The sequence below is a fragment of the Stegostoma tigrinum genome, chromosome 19 (genome assembly GCF_030684315.1).
Source record: "Stegostoma tigrinum isolate sSteTig4 chromosome 19, sSteTig4.hap1, whole genome shotgun sequence".
NCBI lineage: Eukaryota > Metazoa > Chordata > Chondrichthyes > Orectolobiformes > Stegostomatidae > Stegostoma > Stegostoma tigrinum.
Genome location: NC_081372.1, coordinates 41546218 through 41563031, shown reverse-complemented (window position 1 = coordinate 41563031; position 16814 = coordinate 41546218). Strand labels below are relative to the sequence as shown.

The window sequence follows — 16814 nt, the reverse complement described above, 5'->3', positions numbered from 1 at the left end:
CACCTGTGTTTTCCAATTGATAATTTTATGCGCAAAACCCATAAAAGGCATTGCAGACCATAAAAGGAGAGAGAGAAAGAGAGGGGAGGATCTCTCAGTTTCAAGTATTAGGAGATCATTCTCAACAGCTGATAAACATGAGTTCAGTGGTTAATTATTGAGGGAGGGACAAGATTTTCACAACCATAAGAACACCTGAAGTGAAAACAATACGGTTTTCAGCAGGACTTTTAAACAGTGACAGATTATGCCTAACTGAAATGTTAATTGTAGAACCTTATTCAAACAAACAATTCATTTGTACCAGGTAATATATATAGCCTTAACAGCAGTCCTTTTTGAGACCATTCTGGAAACGGTCCAGAAACTTTTTGAGCCAGGATATATTTACAGGCTGTTGTATGGGGCACTCAACAACTGCCTGGATTAATTTGATGCTGGCTTTAAAGAATTAATGCAGCAGCATCATTGACTAATAATCAGCTAGAATTAGGATTATAAAAATTCAGCCCACCCCCAATACGGTGCTGTCTTTTCCAACATGAACCTATATCGGTGTGTTTCTTGTAATTTTTGGTGCTGGTCTTCCACTGATGGAAACACAGAAAAATTAAAAAGAAACATTGCGACCATGGAAAAATTGATAGTGCTTTTCAATGGCTTACAATGCGACCACAATTATTTTTTCTAGAAATCTCTTATTTAGAGTTTAGGGAAGTTCAGAATTGAACACTAATTTGGCTACTCCTGATATTTGTTAACACTTTAAAACTCTTGATTGGCTCAAGAATGTCTTATATTTTGATATCCACTTCGGAATCCTGCTAGAGTTGATGGGGGAAAATGATATTGTGTCATGAAAATCCATCTATTACTCTTTGTGGTTTGTAAGTATCACTATTCCCAGTGTTTTATGCAGGATAAAGCCTCTTAATATATTTCTTCACTGTAAATCTCACAATAGATACTTGGATAACAATGAGCTGGTATCATTTTACTAGACATTGATACGATCACTTCTCATAGAGTCATATAGTTATACAGCATGGAAGTAGACCCTTCAGTCCAACTCATCCATGCTGACCAGATAATCCTAAACTGATTTAGTCCCATTTTCCAGTGTTTGGTCTATAATCCTCTAAACCGTTCCTTTTCATATCCCCATCCAGATGTCTTTTAAATGTTGTAATTGTACCAGCCTCCTCCATTTCCACGGCAGCTCATTCCATACATGCACCACCCACTGCAGGAAAAGTTGCTGCTTAGGTCCCTGTTAAATTTTTCCTCTCTCACCTTAAACTATGATCTCTAGTTTTGGATTCCCCTGCCCTAGGAAAAAGACCTTGGCTATTCACCCAATCCATGTCCCTTAGGATTTTTTCATGCTTCTGAGATTTACCAACAAATTAGATTGTGCTTTAGACTTATTTTAGGCTGGAGCTGCAATGAGATGACCTGTTAGGGAGAGAAGTTTACCAGGTGTATGATAATGAGATCTGGCCCTCAATATGAACTGTACCTCCCACTGCACAAGACAGGTAGCTGCCTTTGAGCTAAAATCCCCTTATTCTCTTTCCATGGAACATCCAGTTGCTAATCTAATCTGGCCTAATTTGCCAATGTATCTATTATTGTTCAAACACACCCTGAGACTGACACTACTTCCACCAATCCCTAAATATAAATGATCTAAAATGAAATTCTCTCAATAACACAACATTCGCATGGTTACTTGATGTGAACAACTAATTTTTGCATAGTATTTGGTTGCCCTCTTTTTTTTTGCATGTGTGCTGAACACGAGCTGGGTTCACATCCTTTGACTGAGATCTGTGGTTTTTTTTTCATCTTGATGCTTCTTCCTCTACTTTATAGATCTGGCCAGAAGTCATAGCATTTGCAAACATGCATCCTCTTGAACAGTCCAGTATTTGTTTTAAAGGACTGAAACAATTGTCACCATTCACTTTGCACTTATTTAACTTTACAATTAGTATGTAGGGAATAGATATTATTCCATTTTAAGATTCTGGGAGAGAAGTGTTCATTTAACATCTGTCACATTTTTAAATGATGAACGGGCGTCAACGTGTGTCACATTTCCTGGTATGGTAATGCTTGTGTGGCTCAGACACTTGTATTTATGTAGCATTGTAGTGAGGGGGAGGTTGATGAAACTACATGATGATAGAGGAAGTTATTTGTAAAAGGGCAATGAACCAAAATTGGAAGCGTGTTCAGGAGCAAAGCATATGTAAACATTCAAATGTGCCCACAAGGAATGATATGCAAAGTGATTTATAAATGGACTACATTCATTTAACTTTAAATAATAGACAACTCCCTTTCACATTTTTACCTTGTTAGTTGCTTAAGCTATCAGGGGAGAAAAGAGCACATTATACCATTATAACATTCAGTTGATAATACAAAACACTCCTAACTTTATGTTAAATAGCTGTGTCATTTATGGTTTCTTTAAAGAAAACAATTGCAACAGCTATCTACATTCATATAGGGCTTTTATCACAATAAAGCATCCTAAGGCTTGTCACAGGAGTAGAATGAGCTGGAGCCAGACGTTGAGCCTAAGGAGGAAAGCTGCCAAAATTGTGTAGGAGATGTTTGTTTTTGGGATCTCCTTGAGAAATGGGAGAGAGGTGGTGAGATTTCAGGAGTGAATTTGAGAGCTGAAGGCCTGGATGATCTGGAATATGTGTATTGGCCTATGACGTATTGAAATCTATAATGTTCTGATTCAAAGCTAAGATTGTTAGAAGTTTGGCTCAGTTGCCACTCTAAGTCCAAATTTAGAAATAGAAACATGGATTTATTTCTTCCTCCACCTCATAAAATAATGACATCTTCTGTGTGAATGATACAAAGATTGCCAAGGTTTTTGACAATGAGGAGGAAGGTGTTCAGTTACAGTACAATATAAATGGATTGGTCAGATGAACAGATCAGTGGCAGGTGGAATTTAACTTTGATGAATGTGAGGTGATGCACTTTGGAAAAAGCAAGAAGACAAGGGAGCACTCAATGATTGGCCGGATACCAGGAAAGTCAGAGAAACTGAGGGATCTTGGACTGCTTGTCCACAAATCTCTGATTGTGGCAAAACAGGTTAATAGGATTGATAAGGCATAAGGGGCATTTGTTTTTAATCAGTCACGGCATAGATTATAAGAAGCAGGAAAGTCATGTTGGAGCTGCGGAGAACCTTGGCTCACCCACAGCTGGTGTACTGTGTACAGTTCTTGTCACCACACTATAAGAAGGATGTGATTGTAGCAGAGGAGACGCAAAGGGGATTCACCAGGATTTTGCCTGGGATGGAGCATTTCAGCTATGGAGAGAAGCTGGGTAAACTTGGGTTGTTTTCTTTGCAGTAGGGAAGGTTGTAGAGGGACGGGGTAGAGGTATTTAAGATTTTGAGGAGCATGGACCGGGTGAATAGAATGCAACTGTTACTCTTAGTTGAAGAGTCAGTAATGAGTGGGCAAAATTTTAAAATGAAAGGCAGGAGATTTAGGGGGATTTTGAGGAAGAATATTTTCACCTAAATGGTGCTAGAGTCTGGAATGCACTTCCTGGGAGTGTAACTGAGGCGCTATCACATAACCTTTAGAGGTACTTGGATGAGTACTTGAAGTGTCATAATGTTCAAAGCTATGGGCCTAGTGCGCGAAAGTGGAATGGAGTAGATATATTTTTTGTAGTACAGAACATGATGGGCCGAACGGCATCTTCTGTACTGTATAATTCTACGATTGTATGAAAGAACATTCTGACTAATGGTGTAAATCAATTCTTTCAATGCACAAACTAACCAAAGACAGCAGTGAGAAAAGTTACGTTAGTAAAAGATTTTGATGTAGATGTATTTTCAAAATTTTTATGGCCTGTTTGTTTTACTTATATTTCTGTTATCCAGTTTTCTGTTTGTTTCCTTCCCTGAAACCAGTGTTGTGCTGGCATATACTTCAGTGCGAAATTAGCAGGGTTAGAAATAGACATCTTGAGTAGTGCCATCCTTGTCACTGACATCATAAAACATCAACAGGTGGTGAGGTGCTAACAATACTCGTAACTGAGCCCAGTAACTGACCCAAATTTGGCTATACTTGACCACAAACCTAATTCATCAAAGAAGCTCCGAAAACAGTTTTAAATTTGAAAGAAAAAGTAATTGAAATGCAGGCGCTATTCATGCCTGGCGGTCACTAAGGCTTTCTGAGATCGTGTAATTTTGATTTTTAAACATTTGTAAAATTGCTGGACATTACATTGAAAGTATTGCATCTGCATCTATACATTTTGTCATTGTGCTCATTGTCTCTTGACGCACACACTACCATAGACTGTGTTAGGGTAATTGTAACTTATTCATGATTACCAAGTGAGGCATGATCAACTGATTGTTTTCTAAAGCATCACTATAATAAATGAAAGCCCCTTCTTGTCTGGCCATGAAAATCACAACTGTCTTGTGAATTTAAAAGAATCTTAGATCTTTGTTCTGTTCTTTTCATTTACCATTTTCATCCTTTTCATTCCATCAGTTCTGGAACGTGGCTTAGTGCTACAGCCCACAGTCTGGAACAGTGATGGTGAAATGAGTGCACCTTTGGATTTGAAATAATTTGTAATGTCACTCATGCCAAATTATTTGTAGGAAATGAGAGATACCTAGAAAGTGGAAAGTCTTTGTCATTAAGTCTTGACATTCAGAACCCTTTGCAAGGATTTTTGTAACCCTGTTAAAACCAAAATTCTTGTTAACTGTACTGCACACGTGAAACACACATATACACACACTGGACATCTGTAAACATTATCAAGAAGATTGCAGTGCTAATTTCACATACTCCCTAATTTAGTGCCCTCCTGTCTTGAGATTGGTGATTCATGCTGACCTATGAGTTCATTTGGCAGTCCCCCTGTAGCTTGCCTGAAATGCCATTCCTCTTGTGTGAACCCAGACAGTGGATTTCAACAGTTTGTTTTGCCATAGAAGGAGGGATCTGGCTCTAAAAGCCAAGTCCAACCATGCTGTCACTTAATGTTGATGCATACTTATTTTCCTATTGGCATCACAATTAATAAGGAACAGGGGCTTGGCATGAGTCAAATGTAGTGCCCAGATGAAAAGAAAAGTTAAATATTTTACAGTACATGGTAATAGAAATGGTATCACTGTACTCTTCTGAACAATCACATCTCTTGTATTAAGAAAAGTTTTCTTTTCATATTCGATCTTATGTAAGGCACTTTTCAGTTTGTTTTGCTTGGACCTTCCTATCCATTTTGATATGAAAAGAAAGCACATGTATAACTTGCGCTTACAGCTCAGCCGTAGCTATCGTTGAAACCTAATGATTTTGGATAGGCAAGACTGATACATGTAAGGTGAATCCTTCTCCAGGTTTATTTCTTAACTGTTAGAAGGGTGAAGGCTATTATTAGGAAGTCATCCTCTGAATAATTCCTTATCTCATCAGTGGTGACTTGAGCCTTTATCAGATTTTTCAGTCACAAAGCCAAATAAAGATTTTTAAAAGTTCGATATTGTTTTATTCATAACTGATGAGATTCAAGCATCTTAAAACCTCAATATTCCCAATGTCTCACATTAGTCTTTTATTAACAGAGTTTAATGAAAAAAATGCATTCACGTTTTAAACTTATTTCACAAAACGTTGGAGTCAGACAAGAAAATAGAAGCTATTATTCTTGGATTTTATGAAGTAAGATAGGAAGTTGTTTTTGGCGCGATGCAAAAGGTGGGTCTTACCATACCTTTTATTAAATTCAGATGTTTGCTCCATAGAATTAATTTGTTCAAAGGATACATATTGACATATGACATGGGTAAGTGATCCTATTAAAGCTGTGCACATATTAATACCAATGCTTGATTTGTAATCCAGAAACCACCCACACTAGGTTTTCATGAGAAAAGGCCACCAAGTATGAAAGAGCATGACATCATTTATTAACCCTGCCCTTGCCTTCACCCCAGGCTACATTATGGAGATAGCTGTGAAATATTCAGCATTTAATGCAAGAAAACCCAAAGAGACTCCTGAGAAACCCCAATTACTTTGACTAGTCATTGAATTGCAAGCATTAATGAAATTTATTAATTTCCAGCTATTTATATTGTTCTGATTGAGATGAGAGGAACGCATTGTTTTCCTTTACTTCCATTTCACTGCACGACACAACAACCAATCATGTTTTTTTCTTTGCTAGACTTAAAATAACAAAATGTATTAGCCTTGTTTCTTAATAAACACATCACACACACACACACACACACACACACACACTAGACAAAGGAAAAACAACAAGATTTCTCACTCCTGAGATTTACCTTTTGCCAGCATTTGGCCCATATCCCTCTAAACCCTTCCTATTCACATACCCATCCAGATGCCTTTTAATTTTGTAATTGTACAAGCATCCATCCACTTCCTCTGGCAGCTCATTCCCATACATGCACCATCTTCTGCATGAAAAAGCTGCCCTTTAGGTCCCTTTTAAATCCTACCTCTCTCACCTTAACCCTATGCCCTGTACTTTCTGGTCAATTGATCTTAGTTCTTGAAGGCAAAAAATGATGTATGAAATGTTCAGACAGCTGTTTGTCTGGCATTCTGGCTCGCAGAGCTGGGTGTCACAGAACACAGCAGATATCTCTGGGATCTTTGCTGCTGCAGTCAGTTCAGGTAAAAGTCATGCATGATTTTTTTTCAAATATGCTTCAGGAGGCCAATCAGCACTCAATCAGACCAGGGTTACAGGTACCATACCGGACCCACAGTAAGAGTTTGTTTCTCAGAAAGAGGACAGCTGAACTGGGAAGCTCTTTTCCCAGGCTGGACACTGACTTAAACATCCAAGCAATCTCCAAAACTGAAGATGCAACCTGACACTCGCAGATGCAAGAAGGGGCTCAGTAGTAAACATGCAATTATTTATCAGATATGTGACTAGCAAGAAATGCCTTGTTTAATAAATGGCTCCTATGTCTTTTCATTGTTTTTTTAAACAGAAATCAATCAGGTGTTCACAATCCTTGAAACACAGCCTACAAATAAAACTGTCAAACATCTTCACAACAAATCCATTCTTCAAAAAACAAAATGCCATTTTAAATGGTTCTGTCACAAAGTGAGGACAAAAATAAGAAATATTTTAAAAATTAAGACATGTTTGCACCATTCTCATCCATTGCCTATAAACTAAACAATTACCTCAAATATCTTCTTGATACTTAGGTAACACAAATAACATTACATTCTTGAGTAAATATTGTAAGTATGTACATAAGTATGCAATGACGCCTACATTACTTTTCCACACAATGGGAACAGCTATCGAGTGATCAAGTTTTATTAGCAAATTCCAATGAAAGAGGCTGTCATTTTGGTTTTAGATTCTTTTCCAGAAAGGTTGAGGGGTTATGATCAATATAAGTCGGTGTTTCCTGAAGGAAATATACTTTGAGGCATTTATACTCACAGAACATCTCTTTGGTGCCATGCTAACTTTTTAGAAAAGTTTCTCATGGCCTTCTTTATGCCAGAGTCATCTTCTAGTAACAAACCATCAGTATTGAACGCTACTCGGAGGAATTTAATAAAAGTAGGAGAAACCAGCACTGGCTCACTGATGGAATTAAATTCCAGCCTCTCCAAAGCTGTTTTGTACTCTGCTAACTACATTGCCTTGACTTTCTTTCATTAAAGAAAGGAGAAGCTATAATACTGAAGTTTGACATAAATTTAGATACCACAATCCCCAACAATCTCACAGTTTCTCATTCCATTTAGGGATATGAAATTCCTAGAACTTCTGTTCTTTTTGACAGCACTGGTCCTTGCCCTACTATATGTGCTAAGTAGATTATCTGTGCTTTTGAAAAGTTACTCATGGTAAGGTTTCAGCTGCTTATAAATTTTGAAATAAAGCTTCTGATTATCTGATGTAGTGTTTCCGAGTGTCATTGTATGCTTGTATATTATCAAGGTAAGCCATATAATTAGTAAGCCTACCACTGCTTCACATGTTTTGACTGTGTTTAATTAGGTGCTTTTACAACATGGTTTGATTGCTGCATTCACCTGAGCCTGTCTCTCTGGACCTAGGCAATGTGGATGCTGTTCAATAGCAAAGAATTCTCCTCCGTCCCCATTACGCCAGAACAAAAACAACTTTTTCCACAGTGAGCAGAAAGGTTATTCAATGCACTTATTCAAAATGTGTTGGAGACAGGTTCAATTGAGACATTCAAGAGAGCATTGGATGATTATTTGGATAGAAATGGTGTTTAGGGAAATAAGAAAAAGACAGGAAATTGGCATTAGAACCAGTGCAGGCATGATTGGCTGAATGGTCTCCTTCTACATCATAACAATTCTGTGGTTCTGTGATATTTGGATAAAATTGTAAACTTTGGTTTATCTCTACAGACTCTTAAATCCTGAGAGTAGTCTGGTTATGCTTTCTTGATCTTCTGCATCACACTATGAAAACATGGTCTCAAAATTCCCTAAGATTTAAGTAGTGACTGCTGGAAAGTAAATGGTACAATTTTGGAGTAGTCTAGTCCTCCCTCTGCCTCATTTGCACTGTCCATTTGTTCTCACCTGCTTCATTAGTTGACATATTTGTGCCTGTTTATTCTCCTGACAGATACTTCAGAATATTGGTATGGCATGCCCAATCTTTATCTGGAAATTTGTGATGTCAATCAAATAACTCACTTTTCCAATCCTTTAGACCACCCTATATGGACCAGTGAACTGATAGTGAAATTTGAACCTCGATCTGTCTAGGTCTCCATCAGTAATCCGTGTCAAGTGGAGAACTGGGTTAACTTCTAGGTCATTATTTTAGCAGATATCTTATTATCTAAAGTATGTACTGGCGTCCTGTGTTTGTTCCTAGTAATAGGGCCCATATAGTCTACTAATATTCTACTGAATGGTTCCTCAAATACTGGTGCAAGAATTAAAAGTGCCAAGTTCATTACTTGCTGTGGTTTTCCTACCATCTCCCATGTATGGCTTGTTTTACAAAAATGTAATGTCTTGTGAAGACCTGGCTAGTACACATTTTGACTTACACCTTCTTGGATCTTCTTGGTCCCTACATGTGCTGCCATAGGACTTAAATGAGCTATCCTTAATCATTCTCGACAATATTTGGATGCTCCCACTATTTAGTGATTCATGGTCCACCTTTCATCCATAGGTTTGTGAGGAGATCTCTATTTGCTCATTAAAGCCTTATTTTTCACATCACATTTCATTTCATTTAATGTCCTGAAACTACCTCACATTCAAGTTCACCTTGAACTGAATCATTTATTTAACTCTCGACTGACTTACTGAGACTCAACAAGACAAAAATATTATTTAGCTGCTTCTTCAGATCATCCAAACCCCCAAAGGAAGTTTCAATAGCCAAATATCTGTCTGTAATGTCAGTTTGACCTCCAGTGACAGGCTTTGTTCAGTTAATGCTCGGGCCTTTACCCATTAAGGAAAATTTCCTGGAACATTTTCCTGTATTTGCTCCGATGCCATGATGTCACTTGACCTTTCTTATGGAGAAGGTCTGACCTTCATTCCTGCCTGAGGAGGTAAGTCACTCCATCAACAGAAAAATTAATAAGAACCTCTATGGTTACCATTCCAGTCATGAGGTCGTACAATAGGATGGTACAGATGCATACTTGCCACTAATATCATTCATGAAAATCTTAACATTCATGAAAACTTCTAGCAGAAATGATGTCTTTCTCTAGCAAAATGAGTTTGTATGGCTTCTGTATCTATCACTATGGCTAGATGTTTCCTTGCCTCATTTGAGGAATAAGGAGTTAATTTTCCTCTTGACAAGAATTTCCTGTGTCTGGTTTATTTTCTCTACAATATCAGAAGTGTTCATGCATGGTCTCACAGCTGCAGTCAGAGCTACAACTCAGTCTGTTGTACTCTGGGTCAGAGCTCCTTGTAATGCATTGACCTTGTGCACTATGTCCCATGCATTTACGCTGCAGCTTCCAATAATCAGCATGTAGATATCCCACCTTGAAATAATGGAAACACTAGAGCCTTTGGGCATCACTCCCATCCACAACATTGCCTTTGCTGGGCTGCGGAGAAGATCAAGGGGTATTCTCATCCTTGTCAACTTGCCTTCCTTTCTTCTGGTTCTTCCTATCCATCTTGGGCTTGTATTGGTTGTATTTGTGACCAGCTCATAATCACAAGCCATGTCAGCTGTCTGTCCTGCTGTTGCAACCTTCTGTTTTTTTCTGAGTTCTCATTTATGGCAGGAGTGAATTTTTAAATTCTTTCGAAAAAGTACTTCCCTAAGAGTTTCATATGCAGTTCCAACCTTTAATGTCCACATCCTACAAGCAAATTGCTCTGCCCTCGCAGTGCTATGAATGAGACCTTACAGGGTCCTGAACAATGTGGGCAATGGTGAGAAATCTGGGAGAACCATATGAGAAGTTTAAAAATCATTGGCACTGGTGATGATTTATAGCTTAGGGCCTATTATCCATCACAATCAAAAGCATAAACAAAAACAGAAATTGATTGAAAATCTCAACAAGTCTGGCAGCAACTATGGAGAGAAATCAGAGTTAACATTTCAAGTCCAGTGACCATTCCTCAGAACTCAATAATTGAAGTGCCTCCCTCCCCTCTCCAGTGGAAATAAACCCTTTTATGAGAGGAGGGAGGTACTTCGATTATTGAGTTCTGAGGAAGGATCACTGGACTTGAAATGTTAACTCTGATTTTATTTTCTTTCATTTTTATTTCACATATTTTATTTCACACTAACTTTATTTCAGAAAAAGAATTCATTCTTATATAATTTACTTTCACACCAAAATTTGCAAAGTAAAGAAACTGAAATATTCAGTTATACATGTTATAAGAAGGGTTTCATTTTAACAATACTGTTTGACAAATTCTATTGTTGGGTTTCCAGAGAGTATGAACAGAATGCTTCACTTTTCAGTTTTTCTGCAGATGTACCTACATTACTTATGCTGAAGTGGCTGTTCTAAACAGGGAATTTGATATCAACTCTTGGTGAAAATTGCTTGTCTTTATTAGACAAATAATGACTTAATAAAGAATGTTTGGTATATTGGTAGTCACTGCATAACAGATAATGTTTGGTTGAGGAATTACTGTACTAACACCAGCCTCGAATGACAATCCTGCAGGTCACTGCAGTTCACATGTCAACTTTGTATATTCTAGTGAGTAGTATGTCTTGTCACTCTAGTATGTCCATCTCTTCATCCCTCCTCCAGCTGTGCCAACTCCCAGAAGCTTTGTGGTAGATGGATTATATAGTTGAAAGAGATTTATCAAATATAGTTATTTTTGATATAATAACACTTTCAATGTAGACAATAGCAGTGGATAGTTAATTTTGTTAAATTTGAAGATCTGTTGAAATATGGGAAAAGAGTTAGCAAATCATCTGTACAGTCTGACATGATATTATGAACAACAATATTGAATCTTGCTTTAATGTGATAATTATTAAACTTCTAAATAAAGAAAATTTATACTTTATTTTCTTGTCGTTGGAAATAACAATATTCACATTGTTTAGACTTTAAACTTGAGAAAAACAAAGAACACTGCATCTTTCATCTCATTTTTCCACATTCCTGCAGAACTCCTTATGATACAGTGTAATCAGTCAAGAGCCATGCAACATGTGATATTTTAAACCAGTTCTTAAAAACATCTTAAATTCATGAAGGGTCTAGGCCCGAAACGTCAGCTTTTGTGATAGATAAAAATAAATGTGGCTTTTCTTGCAAATTGTTCAAACCACAATGTTACTTTATCCAGGCAACATTCACATTTTGCTACCAGCATTCAGTAATGCCATGGATATGAAATTGGGATTGATAGTGCCTGCTGTTTCAGTACTGAAGATGTAGATTCGGAACAAAAAATAGCACGCAATGCATGTATGCTCACTTCTGATTTGAATGATACCAGACATTATCATAGCAAAGGCCAAACAAGAGATGTCCTTGACCCATGTCTGGAGCAGGTTGGTTCTGATTGGTAGCAGAAGTGCATACATTGAGTACCATTTTGTGCCTTAATCAGCAGCCATAGTGTCCAACCAATAGGTAATACCAATCCAAATCTTATACTTCTGGCTTTTCTGAATATCAATAGCAATATATGAGTGTTGCCTGAATAATTTAGCAGTATGATTTACAATTTGCAAAAAAGCCACATTTATTTTTATCTGCTACTCTTGTATGCAGTAAGATTTCCTGGCTATCTTTATCAAGTTTGACCTACATGTGGCTTCAGTTACTCAGCAATATGGTTGAATCCAAAGTGCCCAGCTTTAGTTGTGTAGCAAGCACTGTGACTGCTACAATGAGAGCCCACTACCCTCAGCAAAGTCAGGGCATCTCAGAATTGGCAATTTCACATCAACTTAGCAGCAATGACCATCCAGTCCATTTCAGCTAAATGGGAATACAGGGGAAGGGGAGAGAGGGGGAAGAATAATGGAAAGGCAAAAGTAATAGAGGTCAGGCAGGTGTTTCTACAACATGAAATGTGATTTCTGGATGATGAGTTGCCTCCCTGGTGCCAGAGTTAAGAATGTCTTGGAGAGGCTTCAAGGATTGGGAGATCAGTCCGGAAATGGTTTACATTTGCTACTAACGATATAAACAGGAAGATGGATAAGGTCCTGAAAGTGGAATTCAGGAGTTAGGAAGGAAATTAAAAGTAGGACGTCAAGAGTAGCCGTCTCAGGATTGTTGTCTGTGTTATTTGCTAGTCAGCATAACAACAGAAGAATCAGTTGATTGAATATATGGCCAGTGAATTGGTGCTGAAGTGATGGCATCAGAGTTTTGAGGCATGGGACCAGTTCTGGGGCAAATGGGACCTGTACAAGCTGGACAGTTTAAAAGGAGGACAAAGAAACTGATAGGGAAAAGAAGAATAAAATACAATTTGAGCAAAAACATAAAACTAGATAGGAAAAGCTTCTTCTGGTATATTAAGCAGAGATGTTTTGCTCAGACGAATGTGGATTAAAAGTAGAGAGTCAGGAGAATTTATAATAGGGAATAGAAAAACAGTAGAAAATCTAAATGATGATTTCATGTCTGAGGAAGGTTTAAGAAATTATAAATCCAAGTAGCTGAAAGTTCTTATAAACCCAAGACCTGATAATCTACATCCAAAGATGTTGAAAAAAGTAGCCACAGGGATAATTGATGCATTGTAAATCATTTTTCAAAATTCCACAGATTCCGGAATAATTCCTGCAGATTGGAAACTTGCAAATGCAACCCAGCTGTTTAGAAAGGAAAAAGAGTAAAACACAGAGAACCACAGACCTGCCAGCCTTATAATAATCATAGGAAAATACGAGAACCATTAAGGATATGATAAATCAACACTTGGATAAAAGTGATCTGATTGGGCATTGTAAGCATGACTTTGTGAGTGGAAACTTGCATGTGATAAACTCAGAGTTTTATGAGGACATAACTAACAAAATTGGTTAAAAAAAAGTCAATGAATGTATTATATTTGGATTTTCAGACGGTTGGTTTGCAAAATTAAAGCACGTAGTTTGGAGATAGTGGACAAGCATGGATTAAGGATTGGCTAATAGATAGAAATCAGAGAGAAAGAATAAATGGATCATTCTCACGTTGGCAGGCTGTGACTAATGGGGCACCACAGGATCAAAATTTCGGCCCCAGCTGTTCACTATATATCAATGGTTTTAACATGAGGAACACGTGATATTTCTGAAGTTGCAAATGACACAAAGCATAGCAGTAACTTGTTGTGAGGAAGATGTAAAATGTTTTCAAGAGGATTTGACCACTTTAATGATTGTGCAAGAGCATGACAGATGGAATATAAAATGGAAAAATGTGAGATTATCTATGACAGTAGCAAGAAATAATGTGCATGGGTTGAAACATGTAGATGTGCAAAAGCACTTGGGTCTTCTCATCAACAAGTCACTGAAGGTGAACATGCAGGTGCAACAAGCTATTAAGAAGGCTAAGGAAATATTAGTCTTTACTGCAAGAGGACTGAAGTACAGGATTTTTGAAGTCTTGCTTCAATTATGCTGTAGCTTGATTAAACCACTTCTGGAATACTGTCTCCTGCTTTAGTCTCCCTTGCTTGAGAATATTTAATGTAGACATTGATTCATTTTTGATTACTAATGGTGTAAAAGATTATGGGATAGTGTGAATAAAAGGCATTGATGTATTTGACCAGCCATGAGCATATTGAATGGTGGAGCAGACTTAATGGGCTGAAAGGCCTACAGCTCTTCTTTGTTCCTCTGGTCCTATATATGAGAAGGGATTAAAAGAACAACAACTATTGAATAAATAGCAGACTCTGAGTACTTTAGATATTGTAACTATAGGTTAAAAAGAAACAGGTCAATTGAAAAAAAAACTGAATAGAGATTAATTAGAATTTGCTGTATTGTTGTTTAAACAGAGTTGCTAAATTATTTTGGAAGACAATTTGATAGACGCTTAAGGACATGATATACATGAAACAGAATGGACTGAAAGTTCTGGCTCGTGAGGAACAATCCCTTGATACAAGTGTGATGGGCTGACTGGCCTGTTACTCTGTCGAAACAATCTATGACTTTGTGATTTTGACGGGCAAAACGAGCAAGGAAGGCATAACTTTTGTTTCAGCAGTATGCAGACACTCTGAAGTTGAGCCTTAGTTTATTACTGTATTTTCTCAAAACCTTCAAGTCTGCTAAATTAACTTCTGAAATTCCAGAAATATAACAAATTATGATTTGATCATCTGGATTGCAGCTGAACTTCTGAATATTCAGGGGTTGAATTTGAGCCTCATGCCCAAGAGCGATCTAAAGAAATTGCAATGACATATAAAAACAAATCAGAAGAAAATAGTGTTTGTTTCATTGACTGATGACACTCTATTTATCCGAATTCTGTTTGTGTTGGGGTGTATCTGAAAGCAATTTCCATATGACACCAGTGGGATTCAGACTGTAATATGAATGACAATAATATTCAATGCCTTTAGTCTGAAGGCAACAGCAGCTTTCAAAAGTTTTGCGAAGTTTAGCAGTGACTGTACTCATAAAAAATGTGTACTGAAGCATTTAAGAGCATTTTGTTAAATGCACCACATTGGTAATTTAGGAGACTTTGGCACACAAGAACATGGTGTGCACATTCTGTTAGTGCTGGTGTTTAAATAAAGATTATATAAGCTAATTGAAAACAGCCCCTGTTGTTTTAAAAGCAATAACAAGCTTAGGAGTGCTTATTAACCTACAATTCAAAGCTATTGTAGCTTATCTTTACCTTCATGTGAAGTGTCCTGAATGGATTTAATGTAAGCCTTGTCTTGTCTTTCGCCAGCTCCATGGCTACATGGAAAACAAGCCTTTAAGCCTGCACATATTTATTGGAACAGCAGATGAGCGGCTACTAAGACCACATGCCTTCTATCAAGTCCACCGCATCACTGGCAAGACAGTCTCAACCACCAGCTATGAGAAAATCTGTGGAAATACCAAGGTTTTAGAAATTCCGCTTCTTCCAGAGAACAACATGAAAGCAGTGTAAGAATTTTATTTTTACTAAAGTAATACTATTTTATATACATATATATTCAAGTATTTACTCATAAATAGGGTACGAGTTACCGGGTTCTGAGCAATGGTCACCAGACCCGAAGTGTTAACTCTGATTTTTAATTCACAGATGCTTCCAGACCTGCTGAGCTTTTCCAGAAACTTCTGTTTTTGTTCATGAGTTACCTGGAGCTGCTGTTGTGCATTCATGAGATTTTGACATGAATACAGTAATGACTGATGAAATATAAACTTCCATCTTGTTGACTATAATGGTCCAGCCTATCAGTCTTGATCCAGTTTTATTTTGCAATATTTTAAATGAATTTGTACATGTTTGGGTGATTGTCTCGATATGTTAGTATAGCTGCTGAGTTTTTTTGATCTGTTAATGATCATGTTTCACCCAAATCCATAAATCAATTTGTTAAAGATAATGCACTTTAATGCTGCATTGCTAATGGGACATATAATTGGATAGAGTAAATTTCACTCCGATGCAATAAGCAGTTTTTTTTTCTGAAACTAGACTGCAGTAAATTGTTATGGATAGTACAGTGTCTGACTTGGCAGTGGTCAATGCAAATTCTTAAAGGCTAAAAATGGGAAAATATTCTGTCCGTTATCACTTATATCTTTTTCCTGATTAAGAACGTGACTGCACCAGAAATATAAACTGAAACAGATATTTTGCTCATGACTTTTTTTAGATTATTATATCTAATCAAATACGTCTTCCTCTGAATTTTCACCCTGCTGCATTTGTGCAAAATATTTGTACATAAATTGAAAGCGAAAGAGCAGCACAACCATTAAAACTGAGCTTCCTCATGTTTAATTTTGGTGAGTTTGGTCTGAAGCGAACTTCTGCATTTTGTTTTAATTTGTTATCATTCCCAAAAGTAAATACTCTACGGTCAGCAAAATAACTCCACAGGGATTAGTATCCTGTCATCGAAGTCACACTTTATTTACATGTGAACAGAGTATAAGGGAAGGGATCTAGATGGAAATTGTACATGACATTTAATTATAATGAGCAGTTAAGGACAGTGGCATTAATTAGCAATGTACCCTTCTAACAGCAGTTTTCTGATGGACTTTTCAAATAA

At 37.2% G+C, this 16814-nt stretch overlaps 1 protein-coding gene across 4 annotated transcripts in view; it reads left to right on the top strand.

Annotated features, from left to right (window-relative positions):
* nfatc2a (nuclear factor of activated T cells 2a) overlaps nt 1-16814 on the top strand; it is a 196312-nt gene that overhangs the window by 70233 nt on the left and 109265 nt on the right. For all 4 annotated transcript variants that reach the window (XM_048549698.1, XM_048549699.1, XM_048549697.1 and 1 more), the window contains one exon: nt 15488-15690. In XM_048549698.1, the coding sequence (XP_048405655.1) occupies nt 15488-15690 (203 nt within the window). The remainder of the gene's footprint in view (nt 1-15487; nt 15691-16814) is intronic.